General features: G+C 41.6%; 5 protein-coding genes across 8 annotated transcripts in view; all 5 read right to left on the bottom strand.

Moving 5' to 3' along the window:
• Positions 1-435, bottom strand: part of LOC107224609 (synaptic vesicular amine transporter) — a 31,869-nt gene extending 31,434 nt beyond the window's left edge. For 2 of the 3 annotated variants that reach the window (XM_046742936.1, XM_046742937.1), the window contains exon 1: positions 307-417. The gene's annotated coding sequence lies outside the window, so the exon portion shown is untranslated. Of the gene's footprint in view, positions 1-302 lie in introns of all 3 variants that reach the window. The other variant, XM_015664727.2, reaches the window with a different exon arrangement.
• An 8,238-nt stretch (positions 436-8,673) lies between these two features.
• Positions 8,674-10,742, bottom strand: LOC124294935 (odorant receptor 49b-like). Its single transcript, XM_046742536.1, has 5 exons — positions 9,763-10,742; positions 9,571-9,670; positions 9,378-9,473; positions 9,129-9,284; positions 8,674-9,048 (listed from the first exon to the last, which is right to left on the bottom strand). Exons 1-5 carry the CDS (start codon positions 10,617-10,619, stop codon positions 8,998-9,000), a joined length of 1,260 nt encoding a protein of 419 aa, XP_046598492.1. The 5' UTR covers positions 10,620-10,742; the 3' UTR covers positions 8,674-8,997.
• Positions 10,743-11,913: 1,171 nt separating this feature from the next.
• LOC124295177 lies at positions 11,914-12,723 on the bottom strand. The gene is made up of 3 exons (XM_046744068.1): positions 12,383-12,723; positions 12,207-12,306; positions 11,914-12,024 (listed from the first exon to the last, which is right to left on the bottom strand). The coding sequence occupies exons 1-3, from the start codon at positions 12,721-12,723 to the stop codon at positions 11,914-11,916; spliced, it is 552 nt and encodes a 183-aa protein (XP_046600024.1).
• A 2,572-nt stretch (positions 12,724-15,295) lies between these two features.
• On the bottom strand, positions 15,296-17,010 carry LOC107224599 (odorant receptor 4-like). Its single transcript, XM_015664709.2, has 6 exons — positions 16,822-17,010; positions 16,231-16,724; positions 15,971-16,070; positions 15,690-15,788; positions 15,455-15,610; positions 15,296-15,391 (listed from the first exon to the last, which is right to left on the bottom strand). The coding sequence occupies exons 1-6, from the start codon at positions 17,008-17,010 to the stop codon at positions 15,332-15,334; spliced, it is 1,098 nt and encodes a 365-aa protein (XP_015520195.2). The 3' UTR covers positions 15,296-15,331.
• Positions 17,011-20,330: 3,320 nt separating this feature from the next.
• Positions 20,331-22,975, bottom strand: LOC124294969 (odorant receptor Or2-like). 2 transcript variants are annotated; one of them, XM_046742762.1, is made up of 6 exons: positions 22,841-22,975; positions 21,692-22,272; positions 21,503-21,602; positions 21,313-21,405; positions 21,077-21,232; positions 20,331-20,988 (listed from the first exon to the last, which is right to left on the bottom strand). In XM_046742762.1, the coding sequence occupies exons 2-6, from the start codon at positions 22,240-22,242 to the stop codon at positions 20,941-20,943; spliced, it is 948 nt and encodes a 315-aa protein (XP_046598718.1). In that variant the 5' UTR covers positions 22,243-22,272; positions 22,841-22,975; the 3' UTR covers positions 20,331-20,940. The 2 variants fall into 2 exon arrangements, with proteins under 2 accessions (XP_046598718.1, XP_046598717.1); XM_046742761.1 differs by lacking the exon at positions 22,841-22,975 and adding an exon at positions 22,659-22,722.
• Positions 22,976-24,138: the final 1,163 nt, after the last annotated feature.

Below are 24,138 nucleotides of genomic sequence, written 5' to 3'. Positions count from 1 at the left end.
TCTCTGTATCAGCAATAAATGTACCTGATCCAGCGAATTATTTTTATTCTTGATTCGGGTTCCGCTAGATTCTTACCATTCGCGATCTATTCGATCTAAAAGATCAAAAAGTTCTTAGTCGGAAAAATTATTACCATGCCTAAATAATTCGAGCACGCGAGATTCAAGGAAGGAAGGAACGATCCTGCCTGCGGATGTTGAAGGATGTAACGATGAGATGAAAGAAAATTGCAGAACAGGGTGAAAATCTTGTTCTTTGAATGAGGGAAAGAATAAAAAAAAAAAAAAAAAAAGAAACTCACTTACAGCGGAGCTGGTCTCGTTGTCTCCCCAGGGAGTCGGCTTGCCGCTAGTCCTCTTCTCGCGGATGGCGCGGGTTGTTCGCGCGAGAGATCTTCGGCGGCGAGTGAGGCTGCATGACCCCTGGGTTTCGGCTCTCGCCGCGGTGCCCGTCGCCGTCTGCCACACACAGCAGTCTTCGGGCGCCGGTCGCACCTACGCCTCGAACACCCTCCACGTTCCGCCGCCCACGCAGGCGCTCTTTAACACCTCGTATCCACCGACGGCGGCGGCGGCGGCGGCGATCCTCATCCGATACAGAGGTCCTATTTTTGCGATATATGCCAGGATAATAGAATTCCCCGCGTCTTCCTGCCTCCGCGACGACGCAGGGACGTGGATGATGAGGATCCCGATGCCATGTTCCTCGGGATTTCCAAGATCCTACTTTCGGGTAATGTATCGAGGATCAGGACCCCTATTTTTCCTATATTCGCGTCGGCGATCTTGACCAAAGCTAATCCCCCGTGCTGGACGATGCCGCTGTGTGTTTATCCGAGTCATTCGTCGGGTGTGGGGGTCAAGGAGGTAGAATGGTCCGAACGATATACCATTGGCACAATGTTGGATATTCCAGAGTGCGAAAATTTAATGTGCACTGTTAAGCTTTCAATTGTAATATAAGAGTTGTTTCACCTTTTCACGTGAAATATTTTCTCCTAATAATGCAAAATGACGAATTGATTGGTTGGATTAAGAAAATTTTCGTTGGTCCGCAGAAAGGAATTAATTGCGGATTGCCAACAAAACATTTTACAAGGAAAGTAAATCCCAAATTCAGTTGACTGGAACGAAATTGATTCGAAGAGATCGATATTTATCACACCAAGTGCTAATTTTGTGGGTGTGACGTATTTGTTGAGGTAAAATTGATCAAATATTTCATCGACAGCTGTTAAGGAATTGATTTCATTAAATCGGCAGGAACATTCTCAATTCATCTGATATGAATGGTTCTTTATTTCGCAATGACTAGTAAACGTTTCATCTGTTGAAACACAATTTCCTTGTACGTGGAGCGTTGTGCTGAATCAAATAAATGTAAGTTAAAAAAAGATATATCTACTCAGTGTATGAAATTTTAAAATGTTGATTCTGACGAGTCTAAATAATATCTAGCATTTTAACGTTTCGCACACTTTTATCTTTCGATGTTTTAGAATTTCCCGTACTTCGACCTTCAGCATTTTAAACTTTTCTATAAATTACATCTTCGCATTGTGGAAAATCTGATACCGCAACCCTTCTAATTCGTGAGCGTTCTAATTTTTGATCTCCTCTTCACTTACCGAAGAATAATCAGACGTTTCAGCGAGGGGACTAGTTTTGGTGAAGTGATTATAACTATATAATCAATCACTGTGATTATTCCTTGAAAACTGACAGCGTCATCCGAAACGCATTCTCATTTTAGCTGACATGTCTGTCATCAACAATTGATAATGACCGTGACTTCAAGTTGGATTAATTCGATTTTCCAAGATCTCGAAACTCTATTATATGAGAAGCGCAAATTTTGATGCACATTTTTCAGACGCGGCGACACAGTTTTAACGATTTTATTAATTGCATCGAATAATGATCGTCTCCGATGCCGGTAATCTCGAACGTTCAGAACCCATTAGAGAATGTTCCAGTTGATTAAGCGGCGAGTCAATGAGCGTTTTGGTCTCCAAGGAATGTTCTTCGGAAGGTTGGAAGCGGAGAGATGGGAAGGATTGAGTCGAGCGAGGAGAAAGAGACGTTCCGGACCTCGAAGAATGTGCGATATGAGGAGGCGCGGCATTGAGACGCAGCGTTATTAAAACGCCACCACGTTCCGCCGAGGGGTTCACCAAGTGCTCCCTCAGGAATTGAAATGACGCCCCGTTCCCTATGCACATCTTCGCAATTTTCAACCCACGAATTTATAAAACGTGGTGAATATTTCATTGTTCTCCGGGACGCGACTTGGCGCGACTCAAAAACCAGCTACTCTAAGTAATTTCCCCGAAATTCCGACTGTGAGCGATGGATTAAAATAATATGACGATTTTTACCCGGTTTCCTCGACCTTGACCACAACTTTCGATTCTTCAGATTGGATGACGCTCAACGTGTTGCAACGCAATGTTTTTCTCGCCTTTTCAAATATCAATCCAGAGTTATCCCGAAGCGCGGAACCGAAGCTTTGAACGAATCCAATGCAATCCGTTGCTTTCTCGACCGGCAAAACTCGAGCCACTTATACCGGGTACGGCGTATAAGTCACAGGCTTCGTTGAAAGGCGTCACGTGCCGGCCATAAGGGGATCAAGGAATTACTGGAACATCAAATAGGAAGGCCCGGAAAGAGGGGGGGGAGGGATATAAATGGAGAGAGAGAGAAAGAGAGAGAAAAATAAAGTAGGGGAAAGGACAAATTCTACCACCTAGCTCAATAAAGTCACCGAAAAATCCTCATTGCTTTATCACAGTCATATCCTCGAAGGGTCGAGAAAATGTGACCGTCGATATGGAGTGAACGCAACTTGCAAATTTAGGCTTCGATTCTTCGTAACCGCTCTGATCTGATTGAACTGTCAGTTATGTCTTTGCCGACGTGCGTTTAAATAATTGACACACAGGGAGATGTTAATCGAAGTTAAACCCTTTTTCGCAACACCTGTGGAGCAAAGAGCGGGGAGAAAAACATACAGAATCCGCCAAGCGAGCGAAGGTGGCGAGCACTTGTTGAATTTCGAAAGGATCGCACATCTCTCAAGCAACATATTCAGAGCAACTTGTTGCTACATGTATACTCGCAAGATACTGCTGCACGCCCCTTGATTTTAAATCCTGATAATTTTACAGGAAATTCTACGTATAACGTATTCTGAGTGATTTTAGCACGTAACAGCCCAGGTTGGTTAGGTACTGCTGCACGGATTTATACACGTATGATAATATGTGATTTCCACTGCATCGTCCATGCAGGAATAATTAATTGAATGCTTGTTAATCGCGCACGATGGGTCATCACTTTCCAACTCAGGTTGGAGCTCGACTCGTCTTAACGATCTGTGACACAGGGGTTCAATGCGTGTGATTTGGCGTTGAATTCATTTGGTAAAACTTGCTCTCACGATGACTCGCCTCATTGAATCGTATTTGCTGACTCTGTCTATTCCGTAATGAGTTACATTCAATTAATATTGCGTTTCGACATGTGTATGGTATCTTTTCTTTTTTTTTCCGAATCTTGAAGAAGACCCACAGGTTTTATTTGTAAATAACAAAACAGGCCACACGATTACAATTATATTTCCGTTCGAGGTAAAATGACGGAACATTAAGTTTGAATTCGAAGTAAATAATACACGGTACAAGGATTGCAGGAATAATTATTTCAAGCTCAACTTATACTGATAGCGGATCGAAGAAATAACTTAGAAAGAAAGACTGAAAAGAATGAAGAGTACATAATGAGTAATGTACTGTATAACGAGAGAAGCGATAAGGGAGGAGCCCTCTGGGAAATAATTCCGCGTTAGGGTTTATTGACTTGAAAATCTTGACTTGTGAAATAATATGCTAGAAGGATTATTCCATAGTAATGAGAGACAAAAAAGAAAAAATAATTGAGATAACAATGGGAATGGCAAAATAGTGCCTAAGTTTGTGGACGTACGATGATCTGACCGAGCTTAATTAAGGAGGTACGAAATTCTGCCGTCGATTCCCGATACATAAAGAAATCTTAGATTGTGAATTCTCTAATTAATTTCCTAGCGTTTCTAAGACCGAAAGAAACTGCGAAAGTTTTATTCTGGACCAGCTCGGCAGCTTCGTGTACTTCGGGAATAAAATCGATTGGAGCTATCTTGGCAGTCGAACTTTTTCAAGCTTAATTTAACACGAACTGTGAAGATGTTTAATGACTTTTAACGGGATTTTGAAGATGTGACCGGCCATAGTGATGACCGACTTCTGAAAGTGAAAGAGAAATAATTACGGTAGGTACGTTTAGGTAACCGTAGATGTTCGGAGACTAAAGGAAAGCAGAAGTGCAATGTATCTGAATTGGGAAAGACTCTTACCTGCACGAATCAGAGTCAGTGCCAGGCTCCGTAATCCAGATGGCTTCTTTCAAGTCTCGGGATTGCCAGGAATGTTTGATCTGATCAGCCTAGCGACTTGATCCATGCTCGCGAACCAGTCACGTGATTCCGTTCAGATGTTCATCTCTGGGGAAGCAAATCGTATGATTACATCGCAGAAGATATGAAAACGGGGTTCATACGAAATTGGTTATGTGTTGCATTACTGTGCAGCTGTCAAATTTTATACTAGGGTAAAAATTACGATCACATTACGATTACGAGGTGCCAATTAGACGGAAGAGGTAGCTACAAATCGATTTTGACACAACTTCTTGGGCCCCAAAAATTACAAGAAATTATACGACCAACCCCTTTCTATTTTTTCAAAATTTCTACCGATTCTTGGAAACCTTAAAACTGAGTTTTGATCACCGGTGATTTGGTTGTACTAATGTTTAGAGGGAGTCAGACACCCACCTTATGAAACTGCTTATCTCACTGCTCTTGAGAAAAAAAAGTTCTCCGACGCGTCACAGAGAGTATTTTGCCACTTTAACACGGTATTTTGCGAATTCAAGAACTAACGTATTATTTGATTGCGATGAACAATTAGTAAAACTTACGATTTGGTGAGTTCGGCAAAACTTCATCGGCCGTAACAGATTTCGTAAGTCATATGAACAAACGTAAATATTTGATTTCGGTATTTGTAAACGTTGCTGCGTGTGAAAAAATATTGTTGAAAGAGAAAAAACATTTTTCCCAGTGCACTTACTTCCTTAAGAGCATCTTGCTCGTAGCCCATTGAAGAAGTCGACTGAAATTTCCATGGTAGGTATGTCAAGTTTGAAGAATCCGGTCAAACGGGTCCGAAAAGGCTTTAGCGTCGAATGACGTTACGGCGATGTAACAGTTTGTTGATTAAACAGAAGCAAGTGATTACCCAAGCAACATTTCTGGATGCCAACAAAGTCCGGGTGATGCGTTATTTTTCAAACCCACTTCGACGTCCGGCTCACCGGGTGACGAATTGCGAAGTGATTCCACAAAACTCGAACAGTGTCGAGAACATCCTCCATACAATGGCGAGTTGGGATAATTATTTCGAAACGGGGCCTGCCGAGTTTAAGTCTTACCGGAAGGGAGCTGGGCTAAAGGAGAGAGGAGGAGGGACTCTAATTGTAAGTGAATCCCCGCTAATTAGTCATTCCGTTCGTGAGGCGAGTGTCATTTGCGGCGCTTGTCTCAGTTCGCAGAGACGCTGAGTATACTCGAATCGAATTTAGCAGTGAACTCTTAGATCATCCCGAGTCTCGAAGTTTGTCACTTAGCTCGGGAGACCGTCGTTCCAATTAATCGCAATCAATGACCGTTCAGAGCCCGGTATTTTAGCCGTCACACACGGTAAAATCGAATCGCCAAGCTCTCTATTTTCATAAATATCGCCGCGCGTACCTGCGGCTCCGGTAATTGGCGGCCATATCGGTAAGCATGGAGGTCGCGGGCGCTGAAGAGCACCGTCGAATTAATTGTACGAGTATATAGCAACCGCTGTACGGGTGTGGCTGAGAGGCGCAGCTGCCGCGGACACCCGTCACACCGACGCTTCCTACTATCCCGACGCCGAGCGTCGCGGTACGGCACCATAATAAAGAGATTCCTGGAGATTCCGCGAGCACGCGAGGTCCTCCAGTTAATGAAATCTATTGCCAGCTGAACCGCAGACGATGAATACCGAAATTGAATCGTCCATTTTACCGCCCTCTTCTTCGCCGTTCCTTTTCCCACATTACGACAACCATTTACCTCACATCGGAGCACGGAGGGAATCATTTCTGGACGGGATGCCTGGCTCGTGTTTCTTACCGGGTTAACAAGCGCGTCGAACCCCGAAGCGATACCGCATGATTTATTCTAAGCCTAATTGACAATCGTCCAGTTTCGTTATTATTTTGGATTATTCATGGCAGATTATCCGCCGTGAGGGTCCAAACGTTTCAAGAACTTCATCGAAACGGTCCGCGCAGTAAAGCCGGGTGAAAATGAGGGAAGAATTGGAGATTTTCAGGTCGAAGGTATACCTACCGACTGACAATAGGATAGAGATTATAGGACGAGCTCGGGCGTCGACTAGACACCGGCGTGAAAATACAGGGGAATTCACTTATCCGGTAATTGCCACGGAGGTGGGATACACTCGCCTTATCTTTCCCTTTCGCCACCCACCGTCAGCACTCTCTTATCCCTTAAGTGGCAACAAGTGGGGGGACTCTCGTACCTCCTCATTGTCAATGTCGCGCGTCAAGACTTCGCCAATCCACCTCTACCACCTCCGCTTCCGGCGCCGACAGGGTTTACTTTTGGCGACATTCTGACATTTCGCGAGCAATTATCTGGTAATTAACTACAGGTGCGGTGATGACCTGAAGCCATGATTGCACCGTCCTTAGCTTTAGACAGGTTGGTCCTTGGATCCTCGACGGACATCCATATCAGGCAAGGAGGGCGCGAATCAATGGATTTCGTTTTATTGCCCAGGATAGAAGCAGAAGCAGAAGCAGACCGAGTCATTTTTCCGAATCAAGCCCGGCGAGGCCGCAAATGCTTCGTTGTTATCATTTACTGGCGCCTATTCCGCCGCCCGGGAGGGTCGATCCATCACTACTGTAGTCACTGGCTATCTCTCTGTCTTCATCTTTATTTATAATCTCACACTCCCCGAGCGCAGGTTTGTTCATCCGTATACCAGAAGAATCGTCCAAGAAGAATTGGATCGACCTGAGAACAGCCGACCGTCTTTCTCCGTTCTCGCATGGTTTTTATCCAAAAAAAAGGGACCTCGGTTCATGAAAAGCAATGAACTATTCGATTCGCCAGCCCCGTCCAATTTTATGCCGCGTTCAAACCTTAGATATACGCAATTCTCAGTCCAGTATTATATACGTATAGTGTCAGAGAAACGTGAGACGTTTATTTCACCTTCACCTTCGCCAGTCGAGTGATCATCCTCCGCTAATTCCAACTGGTTAATGATTCGAACGCTGCCGCACGCATAGCCCGATGTGTCTGCACATCCTGATTTGTGTACAACTGCACATAAAGCTACGCTGCTGCATACTTACTACCGTATAAGACGTGACTGTCGATAGCTAGGCCAATCGGAGTCTGTAGTTATCTCGGAGGACTGCTACTGTAACGAGTGAGCGTAGCAACTTCTTGCGGACCAAGACGTGGCTTTTGCGACTCGGGCCAATCGCCGGTTCTTTTCATATTCGCATAACGGACGACGCTGGACAATCGTGGTTTTTGTTTTTTCTTTATTATCATGACTTCGAAAACCAGTGTGGGGAAATCGTTCATGAACTGCGGGCTTTTCTGCAGGTAAATTATAATTCGCAGATGAATCAAGGAATGTGACAATGATATTCGGTCAGGTTCTGGAAAGGGTGGTGAGCACTTCTTCTTACCAGATCTACGAATCCGTCTGCCAAGGGGCGCCGAAAGGATGATCGATGCTCAACCTAAGCCAAGAGCTACACTGAAAACCTCTCTTCCCCCAATAATTCTTTCGAGCTATTTTCCGAGCCAATTCATCTCGACCTTCATTTTCCAAGTGCCAATTTCCTACCTCCAACTGTGAGGAGTCACACTTACGCTAAATAAATCAGATGGATACACATTCAACTTGAAATACGAAAATATCCCTCAGCGGCTTTACAGCGATTCTTCTCTCGGTGAAATATCACAAGTTGAAGTGACGCAAAAAAATTTCCAATGACGGCTGATTCGATTGTCTGCCTGTTCGATAAATTTTTATTTTTCACTTCAACGACGGATCTTCTAATTCGCCATGTTGTGTTGAAGGATTCTCTGTAAGTCTTGGAAAATCGTAATACTTTAAAAATGACGGTGCCAGACAAGTTTTACCCTGATTTTCTTTTTCGCAAATTTCTCAGCCTTCTATGGCCCTGATGCAAGCTGATTTACTCGTTCACATCGCCTTTATCCCGTGAAGGTCCCTGATCGACAGCGGAGATTCCTGGGCTTTTTGACTTTACCGGCAACCTCCCCGTGAAATATTCACCCTTGCAAGCAAAACTCCGTGCCCAACGTTGCAGGCATCCTCGTAGCTTGAGCTACCAGCTGTTGAGAAAGTCATAATTTTGTGATGAATGTACCGAAAACAGTGAACCTTATTGTTAGTTTTGAACGAAATAATGTATTTGCCTGCAAATAAACTTATAGATCGGAAGAAATAAATTCGAGTGAAAACAATCTTTTCGAGTAACGTTTATAACCTTCGTCGTCTCACTTTACAGATATGCGAGATCAGTGTTAGTGAGATATGCAACCATTTTCACGTCTATTACTCAGCTTCGGCAAAAGGACCATCGCCATTGACGTTTTGAATGACTAGTGAATCAAATATCGTAATCGAGATTTGACAGGGCTTCACAGTTCGTGCGCAGCATGATCATGAAAGTGAAAAAAATATTTAAGAATTGGAAAATTTACATAGCACATGTATTCGAATTGAAATAAGCTCAGTAGATTGTTTTTCGTCGGTGTATCGAGTTTGCTGATTACAGTTGTTTGTCCTAATTGAGTGACCTTAGCACCGTGAAAAAGGAGACAGCCGATGAAACCATCTGAAAATGAGATACAGCGAGTCACAATGGAGAATGACTTACAGTTTAGATTCCATAGGAAATAAAGACGAGACACAAACCGATGCAAAAGTTTCCAGGGAGAGGTACATGAATTTTCCAGCTGTCAGTCGGACCGGCTTTTGAGCTCTCAGGATCACAATTTGAATAGATTTTTGAAGGTCACTTGGCCATTGATACCACGGGACAAAGTAAGCAGCGTCTGCAATTGCTTCGCTCTTTTTGAGCCAAGAGTTGTTTTTACATGATACCGTGGAGAAAACGATAATTTACTCAAACCTATGATTTACTATTTTGGTCGGGGAATTTACCTCTGTCATCAGATCGTGCGGTGGCCAGTTGCATATTAGGAGTTGAACCACTCCAATGACAATTTGCGAAGAGTACTTGAATTTGTCCTGGTCATTCTAAAACAGCATTTTAAATTTTTGCACAATTCATTCGGAAACGATAAGTAAGAGACACGAATACCCGTCGACTTTCACACTCAATTTCGTGACTTACCCCGGTCAATTTGAACCCAACCGCTGATAAGATGTAAGTGCTCCCGATAAGTTGCGTGAGAAATATGATCTTCGTTAATCGTTCGATGTGCATGCATATTCTGCAAATGAAATTCGATTTATCAATCATGGTGTTGGCAGTTTATCATTCTCGATTTCTCCGATCCTTGCAAGGAAAGCAACACAGACTCACTTGAGAATTATTTTGTGATAATTAAGACAAGACCTAAGCTCAGACGCCACTGATGTTTCTACAGGATTGTTTATTCCGATTTCCAACCTGGAATCCACTATTGCTTGGTTATAACGGTCACAGGTACGAGGAATGATTATGTCGCTCTTGTCGTTCATTTGAATCTTCATCGATTGTGCCATACTCCTGAATCGGTTCCGGATAACTCTCAAGTGTCCGCAGACGGTTGTTATCAAAAGTGGTCCAGCCATGTCAACGCCGACACAAGTCACACCGACATTAAGCATACTAAAAACCTGAATAAAGTAGAGAATTTCGTAGCAGGGTGACTGATTTACCTCGGTAAAAAAGGCGTAAGGTAAACTTCTGGTCGCGTTTGAGTTACTGTCGTGTAAATGGACGAAGAGTGGCGCGATTGTGTAAAAAAATATTGTGAATATGCACTGCGACAAGAAGAAGTAGGTGAGGTTTTTTGCGCCTTTCATTAGCGAATTGACACATCGACGCTCATCATCGGATGCAGTCTTCCACAGATCGTCGAGGGTCCGCAATATTTTATGCATATCACCTCGTAACCAGTAGGCAATCAGGTAACGTACAAGTCCTCCGAAAAGGGCGATTATCAAGGCGAGGGACTCGATCGCTGTCTCCAAGAAAGCCGCGTGAATAAGAAAGTCGTAGATATAGGCCGAAGTGTGAAGTATCAGTGCGGCGCCGGAAATGATGGTCAAGCTGCAGCTGAGGAGCGTCTTCGAGGAAATCTCATCGTCCATCGGAATGGTCCCGGAAAATTTTAACAGGGCAACATTCATACGAATGACTTGACTAAATGATTCCTCAGTTTTGGCTGTAGCCATTTATAGCTTTGTTAGTTGACCAGTCAGTCGTACGGCTGATTAAAAGACTGCAAAATCGAAAAATCGTGCGTGAATGACGTTTGAGTGATTATATTCACCCGAAAAAGCAAGACTAGTTACTTCCCGATTGTTCGAGTCTGACTGATGCTTGTGATGCCTGTTGAGAGATTGAAATCACGAGCACAAATAGCCGGAACCGATCAAGTATTCGATTTGCGCATGCGCTACCCCTTCCACTCGAATGTTTTGTACTTTTCGTGGATAGAAAAGTATCTGGACAAGTTACTGGAATAAGTCAGAAGGTTTCTGCCTTCTTTGCAACGGCACGATACTGCATGAGGTACCGTAAGAGGGGGCGTGGGTAATGAGTGCAGAAAATTGTATCATCACTAGTGGTGCACGAAGTAAAAAATCAAGAAAGAGACAGTGATAATGCACTTTTGCGGATGAAATGGAAAAATTGTATTTGCAAGACGAATACAAATGGTAGAAACGAATGAGCACCAGTAGTTGATTCATATTAATTTCGTGATTTCCCGTGGATATAAGAATATGTTCTTATTCATGCTGCAGTAATAATTTGGAATGGATATGCTGAAGGGAAAGGTCTGGCGCAGGTGTGTCATTTTTTATTCACATGAGTTTGACTGCGACTGGAATCGCTGAGCTTAGAAAAGCAAAAGCCTGGGGCGTTCCTCAACTTGGTAAAGTAATGTGTGGGTGGGCGTTCTGTACCGATCGGCCCTGTGCGCAAAGTTTGTTAACTGCAACAGTTTGCCCAGTGACTGTGTATTTTCTTACATTGCACGGGAATTCGCGAACTTGCACGCCTCAACATGAATACCAATGACTTGAACTTTCGTGAAAACTGTCAATTAGAAAAAAAATCAAATATGATTCAAATTCTTACAGATCCGTTCACAGTTTGTAACTATAAATATATGTACGCTATTTAGATGGCAGAATAGATGGTCCTCAGCAACATGAATAACGACATCGCAGAAGAGATGATCTGAAATTAAGCTTCCTTGTATCTCCATGACCCGCTTATAAGTGATCGTGATATAGTAACTTACGGAGGCTAAAGTTGCCAGAGAGTATGTAACAAATTTCCCAGCGGTTAAGCGGGCGGGACGTTGGGATCGTGCCATCATAAACAACACCATGTTTCTGGTACGAAGTGAACAGCGGTACCATGGAATTGCGTAAATCGATTCAGTCACCGTGGTGCTCTGCTGGGAAGAAGTCAATTACCGGACATAATCGAATCCCAAAATTACTTGGCACGAGACTATCATATACTGACTTCGGTGATGAGGCACTCCGCTGGCCAACATGAGATGGACAGTTGACCAATGGCCAATAAGAAGGTGCTGAAGAATTGGAAAATTTCTGACCCATGCATCTGTGGAAAAACAAACGATACTCAAATTAGAATGACTTTTATTTTCACTTGGACTACGTTAAATGTTTTTTCCATAAAGAAAAAAACCACAAGTAGAGGAAATACGTATAGTTGTATATGGTGGTTGATTAAAGATCTACAAAAGATGTAATCTAGCAATGAAGGTCATGGTTTCATCTCACCCTCGTCAGTCTTGCCGCTGAAATACCCAACATGTAAAGTCCGCCCACAGCTTGCGCCAAATTGGCGTAGCACACAGCGTCCTCCAATTGCGCGCAAAAACTAGAGTTTAGAGAAAATAAACAGTGTGAGATAACCCGATCAATCTGCGTGGCAGTTTTAAAAATTTCACACGTACTCCATTACGATTTGGTGACGCAAAGTGCACTTCCTCAGAGTTTTTTCAGCACATTGATCTATGCACCGTTCGCCGTGTTTTGACTTCTTATTGGCAATATTGGCCAGCCAGTTTTGGATTAGTTTGAGCTGCCCGCAAGTGTGTAGAGCAAAAAATGGACCGACGAGATCGCAGCCGATTATTGAGCAGAGGCAGACAGAAGTCGAAGCTGATTGGATGGCGAAGATAATTTCATATCTTGGAGACTCTGAAGAGTCCATGTTTATTTGGTATGGCCAAGACCTGCTACTGACAACTGCACCCGGTATAAGCTCCTTGATTATGGGGGGAAATATCCACATGGTGGCTCCAACCACTTTCGTTAGGCACAAGCCAAGACTAAGCAATCTTGCTCGATTCGTCCATACAGAAATGATTCTCAAATCGATCGGGCTTGCGTCCTGCCACAAGGACTCACACGTCGACATCAGACGTCATATCTTGTTGCGATTCCAGGCAATGAAGATCATTTTAAATCCTGCTGCAAGTACTCCGGCCACAGTGTTCAATGTGTCGATTGCCTTGTCTCGGCCAAGATTCTGCGCCTCAGATGAAAGAGCGTAATGATTACTCAATCAACTGCTGAGGTGTCATAGCAGCGTCAAGCGTGCCCGTGCCGTAACTGCTGAAAATCGCGAAGTGGCGTCATGAAGTTATTCAATGTTTTTTGTTGTTTCAGGTGAATATTTACTTTTGCAAACATTTCTTCTAAGTATTTTTGAGGTCAAGGAATTTCATTATGACCATAAAAAGTTATTTTTTCAGTGCATTCGTACAGTTTTGAGGCCTCAAAGTTGATGATTATTTGATAATTTTCTTAAATGTTGTCATAGAATAAACTGTCTTCATTTCTTCCGGAGGTATTTTTCTTTTAAAAAACATGAACAATACTCTTGCAATTTCCAGAATTACCAAGTAATTTTTCTAATATTAGCTGGAGTTATACCGTACATTAAATCACATTGACTAGGTGATTTTTGAATTTGCGTATTTCAATTCAAAAATAGTATTGTTCAATGCTTTTCGAAATCAAAATTAATCCCACAGAAAGAAGATGATAGTTTTTTCTATGACGCCATTTCAGAAAGTGGTCCAAAACTCCTCAACTTCGAGGGCTCAAAACTTCATGAACGCGTGGAAAAAATAACTTTTTATGGTCGTAATGGGATTACTTAACCTGAAGAATACTCAACACACATGTTTTCAAAAGTAAATAATCACCTGAGACACCGAGAACATTGAATCGCCATTCTGAGCAGTTACGTTACAGGGGCGATTGATGCCGCTATGACACATTGGCAGTTAAGTGGTTAATGGTGAAATTGAGTGACTTGACGAAAATCTCAATCTCTTTTTTTTTATGCAATAGTCGAGCACTTACCGTAGAGAGCATACAATGAATGACTGGGATGATGATGCTACTGACGCACAAAATTGTGAACGCAGTTAGGAATATACTGAGTCGTTTTTTCCAAGTGGTTGGAGGTCCCTTCAGAGGAAGGATGCCGAAAAATTGAAGAGAAAAGTTGATTATACGCGCCAGATCGTTGAAAGATTCTTTTTCCGGCATTGCTGTTATCGAAAGGAGATATTGACTGCAGACACCAGGGAGTATAAACGCGCGAATGATATGACTGCGAATAATTCAACGATGTGAAGTCTCTTCGGTGGATTAACAGTGCTAAATGAGTTCTGTTACTTTCTACTGCAACGTCGATCAAGGTTTGCTTCGAAAGGGCAGAGGAGCGTGATGCGAAGTTTAATTACTGCATAATTTAATGAATCACCCCATTAGATAATGACTTGTATCGTTAACTGAAGTAAATAGTTGACGAGTTATCCTAAATATCTCACGCAAGTATATAATTATTTCTTCACTATCGAAGCTTAATTGTGAGATAAAACTAATCAACAACCTACTGCTGGAATTGACACCGTGAATTAATGTGACGGTACAGAAAATTGTCACGTGTACTTGAAATTTTCAGGTGATGCCATTAAAAAAACTCAACTCATTCATAGACAATGATCTTGTCAAAAGGCTATGTAAAAACAGTAATTGCATAGTGAAAATTGCCGCGTTGTTTACTACAGCAATTAAAGTATCTTTCCAAAGACATTTGTCGGTTGGAAAATATCGTCTACACATTACTTTTATTTCAAGTGCTACTGCAAAATTAAATTTATTATCAAGTTGATCGATTGATTTCCAACACAATATTCGGATAATGCATCGTTACAATACAGTGGAGGTTGGTATGTAAGGAACTCGAGTTTATTAAAATTTCATTGCTCTGATTTTCGATCGATGATGATGCATCATGCAGACATATACATTCACCCTAGTATTTAGCTGCACGACTCATTGTCACTTACCCTACTATAACGTTCATTATGTACCGTTATGTGTAAAATGGACGAATTGTTTTTGCAAGACGAATACATATTTTACCAACGTTTCGTAATTTCGTTTCGGCATAAAAATATGTTCTTATTCACGATCCAGTAATAATTGGGAATGGATGCTGGTAGCAAACGTTTGGCGCAGGTGTGTCATTTTTTATTTCCATGAGTTTGACTGCGAGTTGAATCGCTAATTATAAGCTTAGAGAAGCAAAAGCCTAGGGCGGCCTTCATAACTTGGTAAACTAATCCGTAAGTGGGTGTTCTGTGCCTATCGGCCTGTGAGCAAAGTTTGTTAACTGCACTTGTGGCAGCTATAGATAAGACAGTATGCCCTGTAGTGACTATCCTTTTTCTTACACGGCACGGGAATTTCCAAATTTGCATGTCTTAACGTGAATACGAACTTTTGTAAAACCTGTTAATTGGACAACACAATGGAATTACATTCAAGTTCTTGGAAATTCGTTCGGAGTTTGTAACTATACGTAGATGTATGCACGTCATTTACGTGGTAGAATAGATGGTCCTCAGCAACATGAATAATGACATCGCAGAAGAGATGATCTGAAATCAAGCTTCCTCGTATCTCCATGACCTACTTAAAGTAATGGTGTGATAGTGACTTACGGAACCTAAAGTTGCCAGAGAGTATGTAACAAATTTCCCAGCGGTTAAGCGGGCGGGACGTTGGGATTGTTCCATCATAAAGAACACCATGTTTCGAATACGAAGCGAACAGCGGTACCATGGAATTGCGTAAATCGATTCTGCCACCATGGTGCTCTACTGGCAAGAAACGAAGTAAATTAATAGAGATAATCAAATCCGGTAATGCCTTGGCACGAGACTATCATATACTGACTTCGGTGATGAGGCACTCCGCTGGCCAACATGAGAGGAACAGTTGACCAATGGCCAAGGAGAAGGTGCTAAAGAATTGGAAAATTTCCGATCCTTGGATCTGTGGAAAAACAAACGATACTCATATCAGAATGGCTTCCATTTTCACGTGGACCACATTGAAATGATTTTCGATGAGAAAATAAGTTCAAGTAGAGTGTAGTTGTGTATGTCAAATCAGGTATGTGACAGTTATCAGACACCCATGACAGATGCAATCAGCCAAAGAATGTTTCATCTCACCCTCGTCAGTCTTGCCGCTGAAATGCCCAGCATGTAAAGTCCGGCCATAGCTTGCGCCAAATTAGAGTAGCAAACAGATTCCTCCAATTGCGTGCAAAAACTAGAGTGTAGAGAAAATTAGCAGTATTAAATAACTCAATCAATCTGCGTGGCAGTTTTAAGAACTTTACACGTACTCCATTACGATTTGGTGCCGCAAAGTGCACTTTCTCAGAGTTTTTTCAACATATCGATCTACGCGTCGTTCACCGTGTTCTGACTCTTTCTTGGCAATATTGGCCAGCCAGCTTTGGATCAGTTTGAGCTGCCCGCAAACGTTTAGAGCCAAAAATGGTGAGACAAGATCGCAACCAATTATTGAGCAGAGGCAGACGACAGCGGAAGCTGATTGAACGGCGTAGATAATTTCATATCGTGGAGACAGTGAAGAGTCCATGTTTATTTGGTATGGCCAAGACCTGCTGCTGACAACTGCACCCGGTGTAACCTGCTTGATTATGGGGGAAAATATCCACATGGCGGCTCCAACAACTGTCGTTAGGCACAGGCTAAGACTAAGCAATTTTGCTCGATTCGTCCATACAGAAATGATCCTCAACTCGATCGGGCTTGCGTCCTGCCACAAGGCCTCACACGTCGACATCAGACGCCATATTTTATTGCGATTCCAGGCAATGAAGATCATTCGAAGTCCTCCTCCAGCTACTGCGGCTACAGTGTTCAAGGTGTCGATTGACTTATCGACGCCAAGATTCTGTGCCTCACATAAAAAAACGTAATGATTAATGGTGGAATTGGGTAGCCCGAAAAAAATCTCGTCGCTTCCTTCTATGTACAAGTCAAGCACTTACCGTAGAGAGCAGGAGATGAATGACTTGAACGATGATGCTACTGACGCACAAAATTGTAAAGGCAGTTAGAAATTTACTGAGTTGTTTTTTCCAAATGGTTGGAGGTCCGTTCAGAGGAAGGACGCCGAAAAATTGAAGAGAAAATTTGATTATACCCGCCGCATCGTCGAAAGATTTTTGTTCCGGCATTTTTATTATTCAAATGAGATATTAACTGTAGACACCGGAAAGTATGAACGCGCGAATGTTATGATTGCTGATGATTCATCAATTTCAAGTCTCTTCGGTGGATGAAGAGTGCTGAATGAGTTCTGTGACTGTCAGTTGCAACGTCGATGAAAGTTCTCTCCGACAGGGTTGACGAAGGAAGGTGATGCGAAGCTTAATTGCTGCATAATTCAATGAATCACCCTATCGGATAATGACTTGTGTCGTCAACTCACCTTCTCACGTAAATAGTTGACAAGTTATCCTAAATATCTTACGGAAGTATATAATTATTCCTCCACTACTGAAGCTTAATTCTGAGATAAAATTTGACAACATCCGATTGGTAAAATTGATACAATGAATGGATGTGACACTGTGGCGGTGTCGTAAAATTGTCAGTTATACTCAAGATTTTAAAAAGATATCAGTGAAACAACTCATCTTATTCATAAACAATGATCTTGTTAAAAGGCTATTCAAAAAGGATTCATTGCGGATTGAAAACTTCCGCTGTACTTGTTTAATACGGCAATTGAAGTATCTTTCCGAAGACATTTGTCGGTAGAAAAAATATTGTCTACACATTACTTTTATTCCAAATGTTGCTACAAAATTACATTCATTATAAAACTGATCCAGTGATTTCCAAAATAATACTCGGATAATAGATGATATAATACAGATAACGATGGTACGTAGGGAACTCGACTTTATTAAAAATTGACCAGTTAGCTTTCTACAGCAACTCTCAATTTTCTTCGCGGACTCGAAAGAGAAATTAATGGTTAAATTTAATATATCGTATTTTTTACCATAAAGACCGTTGGTTATATACACACGCATGACTATGAGCCTTGGATTGTACAATTTTTTCAATCTCCTTTGTTACAAATTGTATTCAAATAAATTCGGTACTACTGTTTCGCTAGTTGGATTACATCGCACTTGAAAATAGAACTTTCCCAGCCAGAAATAATCCCAGAATGATTTTTGCACGGCCATTGGACGGCTTCGTTGAACGGAACAAAGGGAGTAGTGGAATCGGACGAATTTTGCAAAGTGAATAGCGAATCGGTTCGAGTAGCAATCGCGGGGAACTCGGAGGGAGATGAGCTGCTCCAAAGAAAGACAAACCTGAACTGAATTTTGTGAGCCTCATGCACGGTACCTGCAGAAACTTTGGTGCGGACTTCTACAGGCGAACTTATTATCCCCTCCACGCCCTTTCCAGTATTATACGATTTTGGCGGAAACTCTCTCTGCATGTGTTCGAAGCTCCGCCCTGCGAGCAATTGTCAGGTCGGCAAGGATAAACGGTGAGCAATGATTCATGCGATCAGTGGTCATGCGAATGGTGATCACAGTTGCACCATGGGCGCCAAAGGCCCCTCCCTTGGACGTATTTTTGACACCATTCTTGTCATTTCAAGACCCGCATTTTGATTTGTAGTTCTCGAATCAAATTTACTTTGTCGTCAACAACTCGATATGCGCGTGAATGAAGAAACGCAACTTTTTGCAGGAGAAGCTAGTGTCTCTTCTCGACTTCACGAAGCTGGATCAGTGAGTTGTGAGCGGGAGCGATCTAAAAGTGCAAATCGATTAGCCAAAATTTCTGGCAAGTAAGGCTATGAGGTTCATAGGTACACAGTCACTATATAATTTATCCGTATAGTGGGATAATGGTAGTAAAAGGACGCCGGAGTCTTTTTATTGAAACGATTATCAGAATTTTTCGACTTTTTATAGAACTCGCTCTCGCGGTCGATTATATTCCATTATTGTCAGTATGCAAACGCTCTATCTCTTAAAACCCAGCCATTAGCTGAGTTGTGTGTAAGAAGACCGAGTTTGGATCATTTGAAAATCATGAAAATATACGTGATTTACACGCGTGTTATGATTCAAAGTTTGAAAATGTTGAATTAAAATTCATATTAAACGGAATGCGATTTGAAACACCGGATAAATTTGGATTTATTAAGCGGGCTGCCGTTCGAGATCGAACGGCCAGGCGCAAATAAAAGTCAATAAAACTATTTATGGGCACGGATATTTTCGTAATCTGGCCATATAAGATATCTCATACCGTTCTAATTTACTCCAACATAAGTTGTCACTGCAGACATGTTTCTCAATTTATTGAAATAAGCTTACAGTGATCGTGATTTTTTGTCGACTGAATGTTCTTATTCGTTTATCAGCGCGGCGAGGGATTCAATTATTCAGACTTGAGCTCATCTTAATGTATCCATCACGTGATATGGATACATTATACATTTCATTGCAAGTATCCATTCACCTCGTGCGGAATGGAGTAAGTATTTCACGCTTCACGTCCACATCACGAAATTCACTTTCGGTAAAATTTCACCTTGCTCTGCGTAGCAATTATTGCAAGGGCGGGATATCAAAACGAAGATACTTGCAGGAAATAGATGCGGTTTGTAATTGTAGCGCTGGATTCTCCACAGCCTTGTAACTGTACCGACATTACGTAGATACAACGCAAGAGAAAACTCGTGAAAGAGAAGCGCCGGACAATATCTTTATTCATTATTCACCAATATGTGACCACACCCTGTGGATACTCTTTCAAACTCTGTAAGGGCGACGAGCACTTGCTTGCTTACTTTTCGCTGAATAATAATCATGGAATACCCAGACGTGTAATTCATGCAATTTTTTGAATACGTGGCGCGACCACGGAGCTCGTATTGGGAATCCACGCATCTGTCGATCGTGGCTGATTAGTATTAATATCGCGGAACAAAAAAAGAAGAAAAAAAAACAAGAACCGAATCGTACCATCGCCCTTTCGTCGTTCTTAACAGTCGACGATTTCATTATGCAACATGCATTATGTCTATAGTTTCCGTGAATATCCGCGCTTCAACTCAATTCAACACGCGATGGTAAGACGCCATGCTGCGTGCTTCGTTCTTTGCTTGCTCAATAGACCGAGGATTAAGATTGAGAATTGTTTTACCTAGGAATAAAATAATGACTCATTGTTTTGAGAAACAATTCTACCAAACGAATCATCTGCACTGCACATCTTTATTAGTTTTGGTTTTCGGGTGTTTCGAGGGCAGTATAACTTATTGTGATTATCTCGCACATGTCGTGCTACTTCGCATATGTGATACAAAAAGAAATTGGTGATTTCTTTCAGTTATCTCGCCGCGTTAGATTTAAAATAAGTACATGAATTCTTATGCAAAAGTGTCTGTAAATGATTTCAATAAACATTCAATACTATAAAACTTTTATTTCAATTCCGTATTGTGACATCGGCTCATAAATTATTATCGCAGATCTACGTTCTGCACGCAATTTATACTTCTTCATTTCTAAATCTAAGATACCGATTGAAGAGGATCGTTGAATTGAATCGTATTAATTATTTATACGCTGCGTTATGCTATTGAATTCGTACAACTGCTTCTCTTTGATGCAAAGAAATGGCATCAAAAGAAATCACACTGATTCTCGAACAGTATTTCCCGTCACTCCCTGAATTTGCCTCTGCCAAATTCAAGTATTAGAAATTGAAAACTCGAGTACAGATGTTCCGCATATTTTTGAATACTAATTTGTTTCACAATATTCTCATTCGTCCATATTGTTTACACAAGAAAATACGTTTTTTTAATTCATCAAACATGTTTGCCTAAATAAGAATTTACCCCATATACGAATGTTGTTTGACAAAATTCAATAGGCTGCGAATCACTGGATAATGTTTTAAATCGAGTGAAATTTTTCGAATAAGAAGTATCTCGAAATATCTTGTCAAATAAATACCTATTTTTTATTATTAAACCCCTTCTCTCAGTGCCGCCATGTTAAGATATTCCGACCATAAATACGAGTACAATTTCAATTTATGCATGCAAGATCCGTGATTCATAAACTGCGGAGGACCATGCAGAACGATATACCGCTGGATGTTATCTGAAACAAATTTCAATTAGACGTTGACATGGCTAAAATTTATGAAACCCATTGAACAATAATAAGTTTTAGACATTGCTCGACGTACAGAAGAAAAAGCCTCCAAGGATAATGGTATGAATTTTCCCGCGGTGAGTATCGCCGGGCGCTGAGATCGTGCGATCAGAACTACAGCCATAGTTTTCACCAGGGGCGATCCATCGTACCATGGGACTTCATAGACCGCATGCGCTATTTCGGTGCTCTCAAGGCGATGGATGAAGAAAATTGATATTTGAATTTCACGGTTTTATACCTAATAGCCAACCATACGTAGGTACTCACTTCATAAGAGAGAGTATCCGATGGCCAACAAGAAAAGAAAAGCCCATTGATGGACAAAATAAATGTTGCAAAGTATCGAAACGATCCCGAACTCTATAACATATCATCCATTATCTGAGAAGATGGTCAATTTGAGTAGGAATTTTTGAAAAAAATATTTTTGTTAAGCGTAGAGCATTGTAAGCTTCACCTTTGTGAAACTTGCCGCGGAAATTGCCATGATGTACATCTCGGTGACGATTTGTATTAGATAATTATACCGAATCGCATTTTCCAGTTCGGTACAGAGTCTGTAAAAAAAAAAAAAAAATTGATTACGAGTAAAAAAATTATCAGCAAGACAGTTGTTCTGAAATAATTTTGTAGAAGGAATTCTTACTCCAGAACGATTTGATGGCGGCGGACGCACTTCTTAAATCTCTCCTCGAGACCATCGTTAGTGTTTCCTGTCGTTTGGCTGTATTTTTTTTTCGACAAATCATCTCTGAGCCAGCTTTTGACAAGAGCGAGTTGTCCACACAGGTACAGAGTTAATATCGTCCCGGTCATGTCGCAAGCAGCGATGTACGACATGCTGCAGAAGCAGCATATCACCTGAACGGCGAACTTGATTTCATACTGTGGACTCGGAGTTGAATCCTCTTGAGGTGTGAATGGGTAATATTTCGCTGTGGAATTTTCAGGAAATGAGAGCTGTTGGAGCGTCGCAGCAACGACGAACACGCTCACCAGACAATTTGCGGCACAAAAGTAAATCGTACTGATAAATTTAGCCCGTCTGATCCATGTTAAAATTATTTTGCGGTCTGCGGGAACGGATTGATTCCACAATTCTTTGCAGGTAGTAAATAAACGTGTGATCCTATGACGATATATCGCAACGAAGATCGATCTGATTTGCCCCGTTAAAACCGCCGTCACGAACAGCATCGCTTCGAGCAAACCATCCGTGTTGTAATTCTGCATTGAACAAAGATAGACGGATCGTTTCTGGACTAATTATTGACGAGAGATGATGAAAAATAACGATATCGCAGAAAATTTTCAAATACGATTTTATAAACTGCAAATTTTCGGCAAAGTACAGCAGTCACATTTCAGAATTTCAATTGGCTATGCGTTAGCTAATCAGTGTTTGGTCAATTATAAGATCGCTTTCATACATTGTTCAAATCATCAATTGGTAGTAAAACACATTTTTGTTTCTATCAATCTATCAATCTAGTAATCATTCGGTACTTTTGGCTCAACTTTGACCAACCAGTTAACAATAGCATGAGCTGAAGCAATATAAAAATACTGTATAGAAACTTGTCAGAAATTAGCATTTTTAGTTTACAGCTTACTCGGAACAATATGAAATTCATTTGAGGTACGAGCACGAAGAAGCTATGCAACATTGGAAATACTGCGAGGGACTGACTGAGACATTTTTTCCACAAAAACGATTCACCGCTGATAGGAAGAATACCCGAAAATTGAAAAAATAATTTCGCCAGCCAAAAATGATCCCAGAAAGATTCCTGACCAGACATTATTGCAGGACTTCGAATATGCGCTGGAGTTTAGTCGAGGAACCGTATAATTTATTGCTATAACGAGCAATAGTGAGGAGAATCCAACTGTCGAGCCGAAGAGCTTTACGACAGATGAGTTGCTGTCAAGAAAGGCAAACCCGAACTGAATTCTGCGAGCATTGGGCGGACAACGCCTGGAAGAACTTTGGTGCGGACTTCTGTGGGCGCAGTTATTATCCCCTCCGCTCCTCTAACGGTTTCGCATATGCAAAGGAGTCGTTTTTTGCGAAGACTCTCGTTGCTAGCATCCCCGCTAGCTCCACCCCGTCAGCAATTGTCAAGTCGGCACGAACGAACAGTGATAAAGCAATGAATAGTTCACGAAGTTGCTCGAGACGGCGTCGTTTCCCTAGTCTAGTCGACTTGACGATGATAATGTAGTGACATAAGTTGGACGAGGTAGAAATCCGAGGAGTTTTCTTCGCCACTTTTTAACGCGGCTTTCAAAGACGAGACAACTGAAGATATCATCTGAAAGTTGATCGTTATTTTTGTAAATGGAGGATGATATAATAACAGCTGAAAGCTTTTAATTGGAATGAATTGTTAATGAATTCGTTTCTTCTTGTATACCATCCCCATTGATGATTCCGTAAACTTATATACCATGATCAAAGATTGATGCAGATTGATCGTTGGTTTTTGGCTACATGGAAAACACACCCAGTCGTCTCAGGATCGATAGTGTCTATCCTGTTAGTTATAAGCGAGCGTTGCAGTCTCCGTTGAAACTCTTTTCTTTTCAGTCTTCTATCAGCCAGCCATTTGTATCAAAGCTGATACCACTGAACCACTTCTTTCCGCTCTTTCGTTTGTACGACGCTTTAATTCCGTCGGCTTGATTTCATTCACGGTTTTCGTCAGCAATGTTGTCCGCAAGGATCGATGATATCCATGTTGAACGTAATTGGAAGCAAAAATTCAGACCGAGGGCAAACTTCGCAGACCAACGGTAAGAGTTGCTACCGCGAAACGCGGACCGTCGAGTTTTGTAGGTGCGCTTATTATTTCCTATGCATCGCTTGCAGAATTACACATGCAATACTAATGGTGGTGGTGAATACTTTCTGCGCATTTCTTCGCAGTCCCACCCTACGGTAATTGCTAAGTCGGCAAGGATGAATGGGGAACAGTAGCTAAGTAACCAATGGTCGCAAATTTTTCTAGACATTTCAAACAAACAAGCATTCGGAGTGAAATTAATGAGAAAAAACGTCCTTGCAAACTTACGAGAACTTTGTCAAGAAAT

The sequence above is a fragment of the Neodiprion lecontei genome, chromosome 6 (assembly GCF_021901455.1).
Source record: "Neodiprion lecontei isolate iyNeoLeco1 chromosome 6, iyNeoLeco1.1, whole genome shotgun sequence".
Taxonomy (NCBI): Eukaryota; Metazoa; Arthropoda; class Insecta; order Hymenoptera; family Diprionidae; genus Neodiprion; species Neodiprion lecontei.
The sequence above is the reverse complement of the archived record's forward strand: the minus strand, read 5'-3'. Positions and strand labels throughout refer to the sequence as shown.

Excerpts from the sequence above, each read along its gene's own strand:
- LOC124294969 (XM_046742761.1), bottom strand. The coding sequence starts at position 22,712 with ATGTTGCATAGCTTCTTCGTGCTCGTACCTCAAATGAATTTCATATTG. Across the intron at positions 21,603-21,691 it reads CGCCATCAAATCGTTCTGGA|ACTCTGTACCGAACTGGAAA; the intron begins GTAAGAATTCCT and ends TTTTTTTTACAG. Across the intron at positions 20,989-21,076 it reads CCTTGGAGGCTTTTTCTTCT|ATAACATCCAGCGGTATATC; the intron begins GTACGTCGAGCA and ends AATTTGTTTCAG.
- LOC124295177 (XM_046744068.1), bottom strand. The coding sequence starts at position 12,723 with ATGTGGATATTTCCCCCCATAATCAAGGAGCTTATACCGGGTGCAGTT. Across the intron at positions 12,307-12,382 it reads CGTCACCAAATCGTAATGGA|TTTTTGCGCGCAATTGGAGG; the intron begins GTACGTGTGAAA and ends TCTAAACTCTAG. Across the intron at positions 12,025-12,206 it reads CAGCGGCAAGACTGACGAGG|ATGCATGGGTCAGAAATTTT; the intron begins GTGAGATGAAAC and ends GTTTTTCCACAG.
- LOC107224599 (XM_015664709.2), bottom strand. The coding sequence starts at position 17,010 with ATGCCGGAACAAAAATCTTTCGACGATGCGGCGGGTATAATCAAATTT. Across the intron at positions 16,071-16,230 it reads GCCAATATTGCCAAGAAAGA|TTTTTGCACGCAATTGGAGG; the intron begins GTCAGAACACGG and ends TCTACACTCTAG. Across the intron at positions 15,789-15,970 it reads CAGCGGCAAGACTGACGAGG|ATCCAAGGATCGGAAATTTT; the intron begins GTGAGATGAAAC and ends GTTTTTCCACAG.
- LOC124294935 (XM_046742536.1), bottom strand. The coding sequence starts at position 10,619 with ATGGCTACAGCCAAAACTGAGGAATCATTTAGTCAAGTCATTCGTATG. Across the intron at positions 9,285-9,377 it reads CGCACGATCTGATGACAGAG|AGCGAAGCAATTGCAGACGC; the intron begins GTAAATTCCCCG and ends TGGCTCAAAAAG. Across the intron at positions 9,049-9,128 it reads CCCTGGAAACTTTTGCATCG|ATGGTTTCATCGGCTGTCTC; the intron begins GTTTGTGTCTCG and ends TCTCATTTTCAG.